General features: G+C 48.5%; 1 protein-coding gene across 2 annotated transcripts in view; it reads right to left on the minus strand.

The window, feature by feature from the left end:
* Positions 1 to 18,933, minus strand: part of HKDC1 (hexokinase domain containing 1) — a 48,770-nt gene that overhangs the window by 13,728 nt on the left and 16,109 nt on the right. The window contains exons 5-12 of one of the 2 annotated variants that reach the window (XM_010362818.2): positions 16,154 to 16,249; positions 14,575 to 14,674; positions 11,973 to 12,156; positions 9,141 to 9,296; positions 7,467 to 7,700; positions 5,956 to 6,260; positions 3,935 to 4,080; positions 3,718 to 3,837 (exon numbers count right to left, since the gene is read on the minus strand). In XM_010362818.2, the coding sequence (XP_010361120.1) occupies positions 3,718 to 3,837; positions 3,935 to 4,080; positions 5,956 to 6,260; positions 7,467 to 7,700; positions 9,141 to 9,296; positions 11,973 to 12,156; positions 14,575 to 14,674; positions 16,154 to 16,249 (1,341 nt within the window). The remainder of the gene's footprint in view (positions 1 to 3,717; positions 3,838 to 3,934; positions 4,081 to 5,955; positions 6,261 to 7,466; positions 7,701 to 9,140; positions 9,297 to 11,972; positions 12,157 to 14,574; positions 14,675 to 16,153; positions 16,250 to 18,933) is intronic. The other variant, XM_030940769.1, reaches the window with a different exon arrangement.

The following is an 18,933-nucleotide window of genomic DNA, read 5'->3' on the forward strand; positions in this document are numbered from 1 at the left end:
TGCAGGAATGCATTAGTAGTGTAAAAAATTAAAATGTTACTGACAAGCATAGAGTTCCCTTCAACTCCCATCCTCCCAATCTGAGAGGTAACCTCTGCCATTAGTTGGATATTAATCTTTCCATAGCTTTTCCTTTCCACTTATTAGTATTTTTTTTCTTTTTCCCTCCATTTCTTCTTTCAGGGGTGAAATTACACATATTTTTAAGTAAATAAATTCACACTGTGTGTGAACTACTGCAATTTTTTTTTCTACTTCAAGAACGTATCTTCCAGACCCTTCTAGGCCATTTATATGGATCTGCCACATTCCTTCACTGAGCAAAATATTCCTTGAATATAATTGCACGAAAATAAAACCACAAAACACACCGATAAAACGAGATCTACTTTTGTGATCATTTTCCGATGAGGAAACCAAGGAACAGGGAGATTAAATAACTTGCCCAAGGTCACACAGCCAATAAGCAGAGAAGTCAAGGGTAGGGGAAGGGGGACGAGGGAATCAGTGCTTAACGGGTACAGAAATTCAGATGGAAAAGAAGAAGTTTAAGAGATGGATAGTGGTGATGGCTGCACAAAAATGTGAATGTACTTCATGCCATAGAAGTGTGTATTTAAAAAAATAGTTACAGTGGGAGATTTATGTTATGTATATTTTATCACAATAAGAAAATGGTACAAAAATAAAAAACTTTTTTTTCTTTTTTTGAGACTGAGTCTTCTCTGTCACCCAGGCTGGAGTGTAGTGGTGTAATCTTGGCTCACTGCAACCTCCACCTCCTGAGTGCTAGCGATTCTCCTGCCTCGGCCACCCAAATAGCTGAGATTACAGGCTCCCGCCACCACACCCAGCTAATTTTTGTATTTTTAGTAGAGATGGGGTTTCACCATGTTGGCCAGGCTAGTCTCGAACTCCTGACCTCAAGTGATCTGCCTGCCTCAGCCTCCCAAAGTGCTGGGATTACAGGAGTGAGCCACTGCTCCTGGCCCTGGACAAAATCTTAGTACGTCTTTGATGCTACCCTTATTATTGTCCTGAGCTCTCTGGTTGACCTACTGAGCTGATCAGGGTTCTCCCATACATTTAGGAAGCTGTATGCTGCTTTATGCCAGTCTTGGAAGCTGGGCTGATGACAGTCTGTCAGAAAGACAGAGCTTCTCTCCACAAGCTGGTGAGTCTGTCTGTGAAGCGGAGGCCAGGGTTTGCAGAGAATTCACCGCCATGATGTCAGGCCCTGGCGACAGCGCACCCTTCCTCACCACCATTACCAGCATCGGATTCCTCTCGACCTTTTCCAGGCTGAATCTCAATCCTTTGCTGCCTCGAGAGTGAAGGATGATACTAGGATTTGAGTGCCTGCTAGGTGCCGGACACCATGCTATGCATTTTACACACACCAGCTCATTTAGTCCTCACTGTATTCCTCCATTTTCACCAACGGGGAAACCATGCCTCAGAGAAGTTAAATAATCTGCTCAAGGTTATTCAGATGGGAAACAGTAGAGACAGGGTTGCAAAACAGGAGCCCACGACCCCAGAGTCTGTGCTGTTGACCACTGTGTTTCCTGACCTTAGGAAGGACACTGGGCCTCTCTGTGTAGCCACATCTGGGCCTGCTCCCAAGCCCCTGGAGAAGGACATGTCCTTGCCTGGAGGTTTTCTGTGTGGGCACTGGCAGAGGCTGCAAACTGTCTCTCTCCATCTGCAGAACAGACAGCTATGCCCCAGCCTCACGCAAAGGCCCAGCCTTACTCGCCCACCGTCAGCACCAGGCCGAGGCCCCATGACCCACTGGAGCTCTGCGGAGTCTAAGAGCTCAGCCCAGTGTCTAGTCCCCACTTCTAAGCTCTACCTCTTGGTCAAGCTAGTTTACCAGAAAAACCATGCAAAAAACACATATTGCTGACCTACCTGAGTCTTAGCTTCCCAGTTAAAAAATCCTTATTCATTACACATAAAGTTAAGCCTGGGTGATTTTTTGTTTTTACACACAGACACACACCACACACACACACACACACACACACACACACATTTAGAGGTGGGGTCTTACTATATCGCCTAGGCTGGTCTCAAACTCCTGGACTCAAGTGATCCTCCCACCTTGGCGTCCCACGGTGCTAGGATTACAGACATGAGCCACTGTACTTGGCCTGCTTGTTGTGTATGTTTTTGTTTTTGTTTTTGATAGAGATGGAGTCTCTGCTGCCCAAACTGGAGTGCAGTGGTGTGATCATAGCTCACTGGAACCTCAATCTCCTAGGCTCAAGTGATCCTCCCACCTCATCCTCTCGAGTAGCTGGGACCACAGGCACGTGCCACCATGCCTGGCTACGGTTTGTTTTGTTTTGTTTTGTTTTGTTTTGTTTTGTTTTGTTTTTGAGACGGAGTCTCGCTCTGTCACCCAGGCTGGATGGAGTGCAATGGCGCGATCTTGGCTCACTGCAAGCTCCGCCTCCCTGGTTCACGCCATTCTCCTGCCTCAGCCTCCCAGGTAGCTGGGACTACAGGCACCCACTACCACACCCTGCTAATTTTTTTGTATTTTTAGTAGAGACGGGGTTTCACCGTGTTAGCCAATATGGTCTCCATCTCCTGACCTCGTGATCCACCTGCCTCGGCCTCCCAAAGTGCTGGGATTATAGGCGTGAGACACCGCTCCTGGTCTGTTTGTTTGTTTTTTGAGACATGGGGTCTCACTACGTTGCCCGGACTGGTCTTGAACTCCCGGCCTTAAGCAATCCTTCCATGTCGACCTCCCAAAGTGCTAGGATTACAGAGATGAGCCACCACACCTGGACAACCCTGGGTGTTTTTACCCTAGAATTACAAGAAAGACTTTGTGATAAATGTCTCCATATTTATGAATTATCTATTAAAATGATAAACTATGATGTTCTTCAGTGTCGGCTAAAGTGGCCATGTGATCAATTGCTTCTGAGATACTAATATTAGAAAATAAATGCATTTATTGCCAGACACGGTGACTCAAACCTGTAATCCCAGCACTTTGAGAGACTGAGGTGGGTGAATTACTTGAGGTCAGGAGTTCAAGACCAGCCTGGCCAATATGGCGAAACCCTGTCTCTACTAAAAATACAAAAGTTAGCTGGTGGTAGTGGCAGGTGCCTGTAATCCCAGCTACCTTGGAAGGTTGAGGCAGGAGAATCGCTTGAACCCAGGAGGCAGAGGTTGCAGTGAGCCGAGATCACGCCATTGCACTCCAGCCTGGGTGACAAGAGCGCAACTCTGTCTCAAAAAAAAGAAAAAAAGAAAGAAAGAAATGCATTCTTGTGATGTGCTGGCAAGCTTTCTTTCATCGGATGATAAAAACCCATTGTAATTCTGTGTTTACATGACTGTCCAGAAAGACATGGATCGTATTATTGCCCAATTGTTATAAACAGCCTTCATTGGTCATTACCTCTTCCTCTCTCTCTCCATAGTATGATTCGACCTCTCCTTTAGTAGGAATATTATGTATGTGTCCCTTTACTGTATACTACTCTAAATTCTCTTGTGAATGGTCAATCTAAAAAATCGTGATAAATTGATTAAAAATTAAATTGTTGAAATTCTCTATCATGTGTTCCCGGCTGCCCCGAACCCAAGATCCCTGTAAAAATGAAGGCTGACTGGGAGTTACCTGGAGATAGCCCCAGTAGAGGAAGGAAGCCCACTGGGCTGGCCGTGAATCTGGTGGGGCTGTCTTACCTTGTCAATGCTTGTCTGCCTGCAGGGAAATGAGAACGTGAAGCCCAAAGGTAGGGAGACTCCCTTGAGGCCCATGTAGTCCAGGAAGTCGGCGATGCACTGCACAATGTGGTCAAAGAGCTGCAGAGAGAGAGACAGCGGCATTCACACCGGGTGGACATCGATGCAGGGTGGCAGGCTGGCACCTCAGAGCCCAAAGGGCTTGCCTGGCACTTACCTCCTCACCAGTGCCCTGCATGATCTCCAGGGGGATGGCGAAGATCTTGTTGTACATTCGCACTGACCTCCGTCCACTTCTGATCTTCACCAGGAGGACCCGGAAGTTGGTTCCCCCAAGATCCAGGGCGAGAAACTTTCCTTTCTCTGTGATGGAGAAAGCAGCAGCTGCATTCCATGACCGGGACTTGTGTCGGGGCATTGGGAGGAAGAGGAGATGCTGGAGCAGAGCAGACCTAGGGCCTGCACTTCTGGGCCTCACAGACCAGAGGGTCGTGCAGGCCACCGTGCACAGTGCCCGGGCCCTGGGCAGACATCTTGAGCCTGAGTGAGGCCAGGCTGCTTTCCTTGGCCTCCACTTCTGTGGTAAATGCTCAGGCACCACCTACAGTATCACCAGTGCAGTGCCATGAAAAGAGGCCTGGCCTGGAGTCAAGGGACCTGGGGCTTCTGAGAAATGGCTTTTTTTCTTGAGCAAGAGAGTCAAGGTCCTTTCCTTCCACATCTGCAAAATGAGACTGAACCTCTGAAGGCTCTTTCAGCTTCACTGACTGACATCCTTCTCTGGAGCCACAAGGAACGGTGCAGGGCATCCAGTCAAGGACGTGCATGATTCATATACCCAAGGAGCCTCTGGCCGGGCGCAGTGGCTCACGCCTATAATCCCAGCATTTTGGAAGTCCGAGGCAGGTGGATCATGAGGTCAGGAGACCAAGACCATCCTGGCTAACACAGTGAAACCCCATCTCTACTAAAAATACAAAAAATTAGCCGGGCGTGGTGGCAGGCACCTGTAGTCTCAGCTACTCGGGAGGCTGAGGCAGGAGAATGGTGTGAACCCAGAAGGCGAAGCTTGCAGTGAGCCAAGATTGCGCCACTGCACTCCAGCCTGGGCGACAGAGTGAGACTCCTTCTCAAAAATAAAAATAAAAATAAAAATAAAGGCCGGGCGCAGTGGCTCAAGCCTGTAATCCCAGCACTTTGGGAGGCCGAGACGGGCGGATCACGAGGTCAGGAGATCAAGACCATCCTGGCTAACATGGTGAAACCCCGTCTCTACTAAAAAATACAAAAAACTAGCCAGGCGAGGTGGTGGACACCTGTAGTCCCAGCTACTCAGGAGGCTGAGGCAGGAGAATGGCATAAACCCGGGAGGCGGAGCTTGCAGTGAGCTGAGATCCGGCCACTGCACTCCAGCCCGGGCGACAGAGCAAGACTCCGTCTCAAAAAAAAATAAAAATAAAAATAAATAAATAAAAATAAAAATATAGTGTCTTTTACTGCTCTCAGTTAAGAGATCCCAAGTACAGCTGTTGGACCTTAAGTAGCTCATCTAGCCTCTGCAAGTGTCAGTTATGGCATCCATAAAATGGGAACCATTCCCTCTTTGGCAACATTCCAAGTGGTTGTAGGGATGAAATGAAATAAAAAGTTCAAAAGCAAATTATAAGATGTAAAGCATTTTACTAAGGTCATTATTTCTGGAAGAGTCTCGTGAGATTCAAAGAGGTAAAATAATTTGTCTGAAGAACTGACTTCACTACTTAGTGGCTTCTTTTGGCTGAGCACCGAGGACCAGAAGGATCAAGGGTTGGAGAAGTTGGGGGCAGAAGTGATGAGAGGGAAAGGGAAGCCAGCCAAGCCACAGAAGAGAACAGAGCCAGAGAAGCAGCAGGAAGATAAGCCCAGGCAATCCCAGGCATCAAAAACAAAGTCCCTGGGGTCAGGATCTGGGGATCGGGGTGCACTCATGTTCTCATCTACACCCACATAAGTGCGCACACATAACCTAATGTAGGTTTTTTGTGTTTTCTGTTTGTTTGTTTGTTTTGTTTTTTACTGCAAATGCCTTGGGTTAACCAAGGCCAAGAGATGTAGAAAGAATACTAGCCTTCTACCTACTCCTGCCCTCCATTAGAGACGTGAACCTAAGTCTCTAAAAACCAAGAACCTCACTGGCTTTGAGGAGTTTTGACAGGAGCCCTGGATGGTTGTTCAGAGAGGGAGGCTGTGCTGGCCCACCTGTGCCGTCCGGCAGCCCGCAGACGTAGGTGGGCAGCATTCTGACCGTGGCCAGCCCGTGGCTCTTCTTCTTCAGCCCGTACTCCAGCTCAGCCCGCATCTTGGCCTGCACGTCCACGAGCTGCTCTTGGGTCAGCCGGAACAAAGCCAGCACCTTGTCGATCTGCTTCCGCTGGGCCTGCACGCGGGAGGCCACTGCAGTCACCATGGCAGCCCCCTTGGTGCTGCCACTCTCTGACAGGAGGAAGCGGACATCACAGCTCGGGACCAGTTTCCTCACCACCTTGTGCAGGCGTTTTGGGTACCTGAAGCAGGGATGATGGCAAAACATTAAGCAATCATAAAGGCCAGGCTCAGGCAAGACCCAGGGGCAGCAGTGAACTGGTCCCAGAGGGCCCTGCGGGGTGGGGGCTCAGCCCTTTATTTGCTGATGGTAGGGAGGGGAGGGGGTGACAGGAGGGAGGGACTAAGAAGCTGGGGCAGTGAAAGGCACTTGGGAGGCTCAGGGAAGTGCCTATTCTGTCAATGAACATTTCAACCAGTCTGTGCAGAATGTATTGGCTGGATCATTTCTGATTCAGAAGAAATGATTCATTCAAAGAAATGATTCTTTGGACAGAGTCATTTCTGTCCAAAGGGAAGGATTTTCTTTCTTGGCTCTTTCCAGGGTGTAACCACCTGACTTCCAAGTCCACCCTTGGTAGCCAAAGGGGCTTTCATTCTCCTTCCTTTTGGAAAATTCCCATTTCCCTGTTTTTTCCTACCAGGACCCTTCCTATAAACTTGGCAACCTGTGCCATCTCTATTTTTCCCTGTCTATGACTAGGTGTATCTTACTTCCCAGGCTTAACCACATAGTAGGTGTTCAGTAAATAATGGCTAGATGGAAGAATGAATGGAGAGATGAATGGGCAGGTGATGGATGGAAGGACATAGATACATGGATGGACAACATTCCTAATTAGGCAACTGGCTTTAGTAGAATATTTCTTTTTTGTTTTGTTTGGTTTTGTTTTGTTTTGAGGCGGAGTCTTGCTCTGTCGCCCAGGCTGGAGTGCGGTGGCCGGATCTCAGCTCACTGCAAGCTCCACCTCCCGGGTTCCCGCCATTCTCCTGCCTCAGCCTCCCGAGTAGCTGGGACTACAGGCGCCCGCCACCTCGCCCGGCTAGTTTTTTGTATTTTTAGTAGAGACGGGGTTTCACTGTGTACGCCAGGATGGTCTCGATCTCCTGACCTTGTGATCCGCCCGTCTCGGCCTCCCAAAGTGCTGGGATTACAGGCTTGAGCCACCGCGCCCGGCCTAGAATATTTCTTTAAGAGTAATCCCCAAAAGCAACCCAGCCAGCTGGATGAATGTGGGCCCTGGATTCACCCTTTCCCTTGTAATCTCAGAACCAGCAAGAGGGGTTGATGGTTCCAGACCCCAGATAAGCAGTATAGTCCAGAAGACACTGGGGCCCTGCCCCAGGGAGACTCGTTTGTGGGGGCGTGGCTGGCAGGCGGCACTCACTGAGGGTGTATCTTGTAGAGGGTGCCGTCCACGCCCACCGTGGTCCGGAGCCGTTCCACCTTCTTGTTCTCCCGGAGGCGTGTCAGGATGGCCGCCAGGGCTGCTGCGCAGAGGTTGGCCGAGCGGAAGGAGACGATGGTACAGACATGCTGGACGGCAATGCAGTCAGCCTCAGATGGCTCCAGGCCCAGGTCCACCAGGATCTCTCTTGTATTGGCAAGGCCTTCTTTATACCTGGCCAGGCAACAGGAATGAGCAGACCACACTTCTCCATCCCATTGGTATCCTCCCGGGCGAACAAGCTTCCCTGCCTCTCAGGATTGTGAAAATTAATAGGCAGGCCCATAGTAATAACATAAAAGTAACAATATCAACATTGATAGTAGCAGCTGCCACTAACTGAGCAGTCACCATGAGCCAGGTACTTTTCTAAGGATTTTACACGTATTAACTCCTTCAATGCTCACAAAAATCCTGCGGGAGGCACCATCATTACCCTATCGTTCAGATGAGAGATGTGAGTGCAGAAAGGGTGAGTAACTTGCCCATAGCTGCACAGCTAGTAAGGGCTACAGCCAAGATTTGAACCCAGCAGTTAAATTCTAGCACCCACACTTTTTTTTTTTTTTTTTTTTGAGACGGAGTCTTGCTCTGCCGTCCAGGCTGGAGTGCAGTGGCCGGCTCTCAGCTCACTGCAAGCTCCGCCTCCCGGGTTCAGGCCATTCTCCTGTCTCAGCCTCCCGAGTAGCTGGGACTACAGGCGCCCGCCTCGTCGCCCGGCTAGTTTTTTGTATTTTTTAGTAGAGACGGGGTTTCACCGTATTAGCCAGGATGGTCTCGATCTCCTGACCTCATGATCCGCCCGTCTCGGCCTCCCAAAGTGCTGGGATTACAGGCTTGAGCCACCGCGCCTGGCCGCACCCACACTTTTAATCACCCTGAAAGTGATTTATGAATCACTTTCACAGAAATTCTGTCCCTGCCAAGTTCTGCATAGACATAGATGCTGCGGGTCAGCGCCACACGGCTGAGCTCAGAATCTAAACTGATCACAAAGTCAAGGCAATACCAGGTTTACTAAGCCTGAGAAGCAGGACCCTCAGATGTGCTGGACGGCAATGCAGTCACGCAGGGGCCAGTCGCCTTCACCTGCAGCCTTCACCAGCCAGCTCCCCATGTGAGAGACCTGTGTGTAAGGCCTCAAATCACCACATTCAAAGCCCGTTCCTGATGGGAGCAGGTCAAGAAGGCTCTGCTATCACAGCAGTTCTGGACTTGGATTCCACACATGGGCTTAGTGTCCAAGGATGCCCTGATATTGTAAGCAAACTTTGTGAACGTACATTTTCGGGGCTAAGGGTCTAGTTCTCAAAAGGATCTGTGATCCTAAAAAGGTTACAAGTTACCACTTTAAGAAGAAGGCAACAGAACATGGGAAGAGGGTGGCCCTCTGACAGCAGAGTCCCTTACTGATGAAATCAATAAGAACCTCTCACCTGGGTCACGGCAGAAATTGCTAACCCATCTGAAGCCATGACCAGATCTGAAATCCTCCTGGTGAAGGAGGAGGATCTAGTCCTTCCTGCTGTCCTACCACACGGAGCACCCCACACCTGGGCCTCCCATCCCAGCTCTCCACAGAGCCAAGGCAGAGGGGCAGAGGGACTTGCTTACTTCTCCATGGCAGCCACGTGCCATGTTTCAATCTTGCCCTTAGTGTGGAGAGCAGAAGATTTCTCACCGCCGAACAGGAGGCCAGCCTTGGCCATCTTCAGCAAGATAAGCCTGACAAGCTCCCCCAGGTACAGGCCACTGATCATCTTCTCAAACCTGCATGTTGGTGAATAGATCAGTGGACGCAGCCCGTTTGATTAAGCTGCATCATTTCCCGAACACCAGGAGCCACTGCCCGCAGGCAGGAGCAGATGGGAGAGGGCTGATCTAAGATTCCCTCCCTCTCACAAAGTGCTGGATGGCAAGAATTTTTGTCTCAAATCACCCTGGCCATGGGTACCATTCTCACATCGAGCATAGGGACTCTCAATTTCATAGACTTTGGGTATTTTCCCAAAATCACTCAAACATGATGCGACAAGTCAAATTTCACACTCAGATGCTTCCCACTCCTACATCAAGCTTCTGTCCAAGAGAGAAAGATTCTGTGCCTGTGAGACGGGCTTGGACAGCCCCAGAGAGGCTCTACAACAATGTGGATTTAAGATCTCCATGGCTACCTACAGCTTTACTCCAAGTCTGCACAGCAACAATTTCTAATTTCCCAGGCAGACTATTAAATATTATTATTATATTATTATTATTATCATCATCAGAGACAGGGTCTCGTTCTGTCACCCAGGCTAAAGTGCAGTGGTGCAATGATAGCTCATGACAGCCTCCAACTCCTGGCCTCAAGTGATCCTCCTGCCTCAGCCTCCCACAGGTGTGCACCACCACACCTGGCTAATTTTTTTATTTTTGTAGAGGCAGGGTCTCATTATGTTGCCCAGGCTCATCCTAAACTCCTGGCCTCAAGTGTTTCTCCTGCTGTGGCCTCCCGAATCCCTGGAATTACAGATGAGAGCCACCGCACCAGGCCTAAATATAATGCTTATTTTCCAAACACAATAAGACCCAAAATCAAGAACAATCTATGTCATAATCTACTTTATATAGTTCACTATAGAAAGTCTTAGAACAGGCCAGGTGCAGTGGCTCATGCCTGTAACCCCAGCCCTTTGGGAGGCTGAGGCGGATGGATCACAAGGTCAAGAGTTCAAGACGAGCCTGGCCAATATGGTGAAACCCCGTCTCTACTAAAAATACAAAAAAATTAGCCAGGCGTGGTGGCGCATGCCTGTAATCCCAGCTACTCAGGAGGTTGAGGCAGGAGAATTGCTTGAACCCAGAAGGCAGAGGTAGCATAAGCCAAGATTGCACGATAGTACTCTAGCCTGGGCAACAGAGTGAGACTCCATCTCAAAAAAAAAAAAAAAAAAAAAGTATTTGAACATTAAAAAAACAGAAGACAATCAAAAGAAATTTAGGGTGGATGTTAAAGAATATAATATATATACATATTTTTTGAGACAGGGTCTTGCTCTGTTGCCCAGGCTGAAGTGCAATGGTACAATCGCGGCTCACTGCACCCTGGACCTCCCAGACTCAAGTGATCCTCCCACTCAGTCTCCTGAGTGGTTGGAGCTACAGACATCTGACATCGCACCTGATTAATTTTTTTTTTAATTTTTATTTTTGTAGAGACTGGTCTCACTATGTTGCCCAAGCTGGTCTCAAACTCCAGGACTAAAGCAGTCCTCCCACCTCAGCCTCCCGAAGTGCTGGGATTACAGGCATGAGCCACCAGGCCTGGAGAGAACAGAATTTACTTTAGGTAAAATGGAAATGGGTGAAGATGATAACATTCAAAAAATGGACACCACAGTCCTTGGCACATGACTGCTCTGGGTCACTAGAGCATGGGTATGTGCCTGGAGTAGGTGCCACCGAAGAGGAATGTGCTTCCTGCGTGTGCAGTTCTAGCGTTTGAAGCACTCCTAGAAGGGGCTTGAAATCACCCGCATGTCTTGACAAAATGACTGATTCCAGGGCTGGGGCCAGGAAAGTGTGACATGAGCTGGGAACATCTTACAGTGCCAGGAAATAAGGAAGTACTTAAAGAGTGATGGAGCATGTCGAAAGGACACAGGAGCAGCTTCAGGGCCTTCCTTTGCCCAAATCTGAAACAATTTGAGCATCACAATAAACATGGAGGGAAGGTCCTGCCAGAGCCCCCACCTGCTGAGGGATGAGGCCTCCGAGAAAGCAAGGCGGCCGGCAGACATGCGAACGCGAGGAGTTTGGCTGCGCCTGCCTTCTCCTCGCTGCCCAGGTGTGTTCTGCAGCCACACGTCCGAGTGCTCTTATCTTCAGTGCCTTTCATGCACATACGTAACCCAGAAGTACTGACTGAATTAGAATTAGGGTTATTAGGGTTATGACTTAGGGAAATCTTTCAATGTCTTTGGCTTCTCTTTCCTCATTTGTCAAATGAAACTGAAATACAAGCAACGCCTTAGAAATTTTTTATAATGGGGCCGGGCATGGTGGCTCACGCCTGTAATCCTAGCACTTTGGGAGTCTGAGGCAGGAGGATTGCCTGAGCGCAGGAGTGCAAAACCAGCCTAGCCAACATGGCAAAACCCTGACTCCACAAAAAATACAAAAATTAGCCAGGCATGGTGGCGCATGCCTGTAGTCCCAACTCCTCTGGACACTGAGGTGGGAGGATTGCTTGAGCCTGGAAGGTGGAGGTTGCAGTGAGCCAAGATCGGGCCACCGCACTCTAGCCTGGGCTAGAGAGTGAGACCCTGTCTCAAAAAAAAAAAAAGAAAGAAAGTTGTGATGGATAGCTAGTCACAACTGGAGAGACTCCCAGGCAGCCAGGGGACCTGAGTGATTGGGCCCTGCCTGGTGCCGATGCCCGGAAAACAGCAGAATGGAACTCACATTTGCTTTCCCGGGTTGAGAGAGCCGAGGTCCAGCTCCCTGTCGAACTCGGTGCGAATGTCCTCCAGGGCCCCGTCGTCCCCAAAGGCCCCCCACTCTGTGTTGATGCACATCCTGCCCTCGTCGCCCTCCACCAGGTCAATGTTGCTCATGTCCTCCATATAACACGCATTTGTGCCAGTTCCTGAACCAGGGATCAGAGAATATGCAGAGAGAGGGCTCCCAGCTGGGCACAGACAGAGAACTCTTGACGGCTGGGGAGTCCTCCTCAATGTACCACAAAGTGCTTTTCATTCCCTGGGGGCCGGCTCTCGCTGAGGGAAGCAGCTTGGGCAAGCCCCAAGCACATGGGGAAAACAGCTGACATGTCAAGTCTGCACTTCTCAGGGTGCTCAGGGTTTGTGGTTCTGAATGGAGTCAATTGTGAAGAGGTCCCCGGATGAATATGGATGAGAGCTGACGAAGTGCTCTTACAAGAGGATGATATATGAAGCTAATCTTGTAAATATTTTTTTCAGAAAATCACCAACCCAGGGTAATTTTGAAAATTCTTTCCCTGAGCTACTTAGCTTCCTCTCTATTTGGTACTAAAAATATTCTTTACTTATGGCCTGCCACAAATTGTTTCTAGCAGAAGCTGCATGCTTATCTTAGACAGTGATTAGCTACCACCTAAGAAAGCAACACTCCGTTATGCAAAACACAAAATCGCTCCAAGGAAATGCTTCAAACACTTGAGCACTGGGGAATGACTGCAAGTGGGCACCATCTTTTTGGACTCTTTTGGGAGGATGGAAATGTTCTAAAATCAGATTGTGGTGATGGTTACAAAACTGTATGTTTACTACAAATCATTGAATCGTACACCTAAAATCGGAGGACTTTTATGCCTCAATAAAGCTATTTGAATTTTTGGGTTTTTTCTCTTTTTTTTAGTATCTTTCCTTGGCTGATACTCTGGTGTGAGTATTTTAAATGCCAACATGGAAAATGAGAAATGTAGAAAAACAGAATGTAATGTTTGGAAAAAGCTTTTCTCAGAAATGCACAGACACTGTTTAGGCGTGGCCCCCCAATCTGTGGTTACCAGACGCAGCCACAATGACAGACGGGTGCCATGACTGGCAAAGGCCTGATCCATCATCCCAAGGCTCCTGGAAACAGAAGGGCAGATGGAGCCCCTCAGCTTTAAAGATCTGCCCTTTGGGAAAGCCAGGCTGAAGAGGGTCTTGAGGGACATTAAGAAAAAGCAATTCAGAAGAACTTTCCCCAGGAGGGATAAAGGAATGGGAAAAGGAGAAGGGGATATCCAAGAACAACCTATAAGTCAGAGCCATTCAGCTGTACTGTACCCCAGACTGCCTTCCCACACATTCCTCCAGCAGACCCCCTGGCTCTGGTGTGGAGACCACCCACTGGACACCCCCACTGCACCACGACCTCCTGGTCCAGAGCTGCAGTGCACCTTGCCTGACAGTCCAGTGGTCTCTTGGATGGTCGCCCTGCTTCCACTCTTGTCCCCAGTAATTGATTATCCACACAGCAGCCAAAATGGGCTTTTAAAAAATGCACATCCGGCTTGGCGTGGTGGCTCATGGCTGTAATCCCAGCACTTTGGGAGACCAAGGTGGGTGAAATCACTTGAGGTCAGGAGATTGAGACCATCCTGGCCAACACAGTGAAACCCCATCTGTACAAAAATACAAAAAATTAGCCAGATGTGGTGGTGGGCACCTGTAATCCCAGCTACTCGAGAGGCTGAGGCAGGAGAATTGCTTGAGCCCTGGAGGCAGAGGTTGCAGTGAGCCGAGATTGCACCACCGCACTCCAGCCTGGGCGACAGAGCAGGACTCCGTCTCAAATAAAAAAAATAAAATGGGCATCTATTTATCCATCCCCCACCCAGAGTTCCCCAGTGCCTTCCAGTCTCCCTCAGGGGATAAGCCGGTGATCTTACAGTGACTGTGTCCACATCCTATGCAATCTGCCCAGTCTGTCCACTCCCTCTCACTTGAATGGCCTCCAACTCTCAGCCTTCACTCACCTCATCCGGACATCACTCGGCTATTGGGTTCCCCCAGGACCCCCTCCCTGGACCCCTTCCCATTTCCAAGCCTGTGGGTGTCCTGTTTCCTTTGCCAGGGACTCCTTACTCCCAGACCTCTACCTTGCCCCCTGGTTTGTACCACTGAGGTCCCGGCTCAAATGCCATCCCTCAGAGAGGCTTCCCTGAAGCCTCGTCTCACTCACGGTCACATCACTGTCTTTGTTGTCTTTTTTTGTTTTTATCACGCTAACCACCACCTGAAATTATCTTAATAGTTTAGGCTCTCTGGGCCTCTCACCCACCTCCGCACTGAAAGTTCCCGGAGCACAAGAACTCCCCACTCGGAACCCAGTGCCACACCCAGGGCCCGGCACACAGCGGGTGCTCAGTAAACACTTGCTGAATGATGGATGAATGGATGAGTGAATGAATGAATTTTACATGTCCCTATGTTGCTTCTCCTAATCCCGCCGACTTCACTCAGAGCTTGCTGAAATGAAACTCCCCAACAGTCCCTTCTCCCCCACCCTCAAAACACCAGTCCAACTGAGTTACCGATGATGACACCAACTTCGCAGTAGGGGTCGTCATAGGCACAGGTCATCATGGTCCCCACGGTGTCATTGACCAGGGCCAGGATGTCCACGTCCATGTCCTGCCGAACACAAGGCCAGAGGGCATCAGCGGGTGGGAAGGAGGTGTTTCCCTCCCTCCTTCCCCACAGAGGCAGCGGGCAGGGAAGGTGGCTGCTGAGACATCCCTAGATCCTGCCTGCTGGGCCTGTCTGAAGGAGGAAGGCCTCATCAAGGTTCAGGGTCTAGGAGAGAGAAAGAGCCGACGGAGCTGAAGCGGGGAGCCCGGATGAAGGCCTCTGCAGTGGAAATATGAGGGACAGGCCACCAAGACTCCAGCCCTTGCTTTTTGTTGTTGTTTTTTTTTTAATTAAAAAAATTTTAGTTTTTAATCTACAGATAGGGTCTCATTATGTTGCTCAGGATAGAGTGTGATGGCTGTTCACAGGTACAAACATAGCACACCACAGCCTCAAACTCCTGGGCTCAAGTGATCCTCCTGCCTCAGCCTCCTGACTAGCTGAGACTACAGGCACACATCACACCCAGGTTTCAGCCTTTGTTTGTGGGACCCTGGGAAGACATCGAGGAAAGCATGTTTATCCTGGGAGCAGTGGCATTTCCAGGAGAAAACACCAACGTCCTCACCCATGGGGACATCTCAGCCAGCAGGCACAGACTCGGCCAAGTCCTCCCCATGTGTGGCTTGGTGACTTCCTGTCTGGATTTCCTGTTCTGCCAAGTCGGCTTGGCTTATTGCACCAATATCCCCCAAAGTTTGGAAGAACATTTTAAAATAAAATGAGAGCCAGGCATGTGGCTTATGCCTATAGTCCCAGCTATTCAGGAGGCTGAGGTAGGAGGATCATTGGAGCCTAGGAATTCGAGGATGGAGTGCCAGGCACTACCAGCCTGGGCAACACAGCAGGACCTCATCTCTAAAAAAAAAAAAAAGCAAAATGAAAACAATAAGGGAAAATGCAGGCTATAAAAGAATAAGATCCCAGCTTTAAAGAAAAAAAGACTGGAAGGCTATGCAGCAAAACATGCCTCTTGCTGTCAGGGTAACAAGCAATTTGGGTTTGTGTACTTTTCAGCTCAGCAAGGAGTGGGTCTTGCTTTTGCAGTAGTTTAAATTATTGTAAAATACATTCAACAAATAGGGATATTTAATGGACAGAGAGTGGACAGTGAAATACAGAACCAGCCTGGAAAGAATATGATCTTTTTGGCCTCAGAGAGGAGGGTGTGCAGGGCCTACACACAGCATTAGATCTAACCAAGACCTCCGGAAGAGGACTGTGGCTGCTGGGGAGGCCCAGGGATGAGCTGGCCACCTTTCAATAGCGATTTGTGCAAGCCCTGCCTACCAAGGCTCTGTCGGTTCATCCAAGTTGCCCACATCTGTACTACAGTAGGACCTTTTCTAAGATCAATTCCTTCTCTGATTCTCCCTCGAGGCAGGCACCATATGTGACCCTTCACCCCACCCCCACCCCCTCCAACCCAAGAGAAAGGAACTAGGGCTGGGAGAGCCTCTCACACCGAGGTGAATTCCTCACCTTGTGTCTCCTCATGGCTTTGGTCAGACGGCTCACCACATCCGTGTCCTGAACTCCTCGTGCCTTAAACTTCTTTGTCCATGAAAGCAGGACACCCTGGGAGAAGATTTCAGGTCCAGTTTGAATGAAAAGGGTGCTGAGATGTGCAATGGGCAACTGAGCTGCAGAAACTTCATGCCTACATGCATCCCCCATGGCCTTCTCTTCTCTAAGCTGAATCACCCCAATTTTTTAAAACATCACTTCTGCAGCCTTTTCTAATAATTTAAATGACTGTATTACTCTCATCTGAGTGGTTTGAAATATATGGTAGCAGAAGGAGTAATTATTGAAAAGTTAGAGCTCTTGGATTCACGAGACATTAGACAAGCCGTTTAACATCTCTGAGCCTCAGTCTACTCTGCAAAATGGAAATGTACCTCCCTACCTCTCTCAAAGGAATGCTCTAATGAAAATACCTGGTGTGTTATACATGCAGAATGCATGGTTTGCCAGGTCCACAGAACAGAACTAACATGGTGGAACCTTGCAGGACTGTCTCAGGAACTTAATTTCAACTTAGAAAAATGATTCTCAACCAGGCAGAGTGGCCGGCACCTGTAGTCCCACCTGCTTGGGAGCCTGAGGCAGGTGGATCACTTGAGGCCAGGGGTTCCAGGCCTGCCTGGGCAACATAAGGAGACCTCGTCTCTTAATAAGGAGAAAGAAAGAAAAATGGTACTCAATTTGCATTCTCAACCATTGCTTACAAATGGTGTTTCCTGAGTTTCGTGTCTGAAATCGCAAATAATCATATAACTTTTCAGACTGGAAGAGAACTTGGAAGTTAAGAGAATCGCCCAAGTCTTCTCAGTCAAGAGCAGCTGACCCAAGCTCACAAACTTCCTGACCACACCTCCTCCATTTCCCTCAATTTATGGATTTTAAAACCCTGAGACTGAGAGAGGGAGGAAATTGCTCTGAATCTCACCGCGAGTGAAGGACAGAGCCCAAGCAGAACGCAGGTCTCTGACTCTGGACCAGCTCTCAGGCTTTTTTCCCTGCACCACAGCGCCGCCGTGTGGTAGCTCTCCTTAACTTCTGCCCTCACAGGCTATGACAACATCCCTGCCTCCCCGGACAGAGCCGGAAGAGATGCACAGGGTGGCTTTCTTCAAACCTCCCTGTTGCAGGGAAGGTGGATGGGGGAAGTGAGGGATAAATGCTTGTGATAGAATGTTAAATTAAAAAGGCAATTACATACAACTGTACATTTTCTTTTTGTCTCAAATATTTGGTGACTGGAATCAACCATAGATTTCCTAAACTATAGATACAGGATAACACTTGTGCTTAATATAGCTATGAGTGAAAGAAAAACCCACAATTCTAGTGGCGAGAATAGTTGAATGTTGAGATAAGTGGTGATTTCTATTTTCTTCTTTAAACTTTTCCATTCCTTCTCTCTTTTTTTTAACCTTGAAAAAGTATTACCATTTATTTTATTATTAGAAAAACACACGCACACACACACACACAAAGAAATTTCTCTTTGGTTAAGACTTTCTGTTCCCGACTGGATTAAGAAAACGTGGCACATATACACCATGGAATACTATGCAGCCATAAAAAAGGATGAGTTTGTGTCCTTTGTAGGGACATGGATGCAGCTGGAAACCATCATTCTCAGCAAACTATCTCAAGAGCAGAAAACCAAACACCACATGTTCTCACTCATAGGTAGGAACTGAACAATGAGATCATTTGGACACAGGAAGGGGAACATCACACGCTGGGGCCTATTGTGGGGAGGGGGGAAGGTGGAGGGATAGCATTAGGAGATATACCTAATGTAAATGATGAGTTAATGGGTGCAGCACACCAACATGGCACATGTATACATATGTAACAAACCTGCATGTTGTGCACGTGTACCCTAGAACTTAAAGTATAATAATAATAATAATGATAATACTAAATTTTTAAGAAGACTTCCTGTTCCCTCAAAAATAAGAATAAAAAAAAGTCAGACTGGTCTCGAACTCCTGACCTCATGTGATCCGCTCTCCTCAGCCTCCCAAAGTGCTAGGATTACAGGTATGAGCCACTGTGTCCGGCCTGTCCTTGATATAATTAAATGCCCTTCCTTAGTTTAAATTTTACCTGAAAAATCTTTATTGTGATATGACACTATAGGTCCCCCTGGGCCGGGCACAGTGGCTCACCACACCTGCAATCTCAGCACTTTGGGAGGCTGAGGCGGGAGGATCACCTGAAGTTAGGCATTCAAGACCAGCCTGGCCAACTTAGTGAAACCCTGTCTCTACTAAAAATGCAAAAATTAGTTGGGTGTGGTGGCGGGCGCCTGTAATCCCAGCCACTCGGGAGGCTGAGACAGGAGAATTGCTTGAACCCGGGAGATGGAGGTTGTGGTGAGCCAAGACCACACCACTGCACTCTAGCCTGGGCAACAGAGCTCAAAAAAAAAAAAAAAAAAAAAATCAAAATGCTTTCAGGCACCTGCTGCCATTTTCATTGAGGTTCTAAAGTGGTGTCTTTCTGGAAAGGCACTGTGGTTGGGGCGCTTATGAGCCTGGGGTGGGCTACTCTTGGTTGTGACTTTGTGCAAGTCTCTTAACCTCACTGAGCTGCAGTGTTTCTCAAATATAGAATGAAGATAATCATAACTACCTCATAGAATTGTTTGGGGGATTTAACAAGATAATGCGCATAAGGCATTTGGCACAGTGTGAGGTACAGTGTCAAAACCCGAGGTACGTGTTTTTATCGTTATTGTTGAG

Source organism: Rhinopithecus roxellana, chromosome 11, assembly GCF_007565055.1.
Source record: "Rhinopithecus roxellana isolate Shanxi Qingling chromosome 11, ASM756505v1, whole genome shotgun sequence".
Lineage (NCBI taxonomy): Eukaryota > Metazoa > Chordata > Mammalia > Primates > Cercopithecidae > Rhinopithecus > Rhinopithecus roxellana.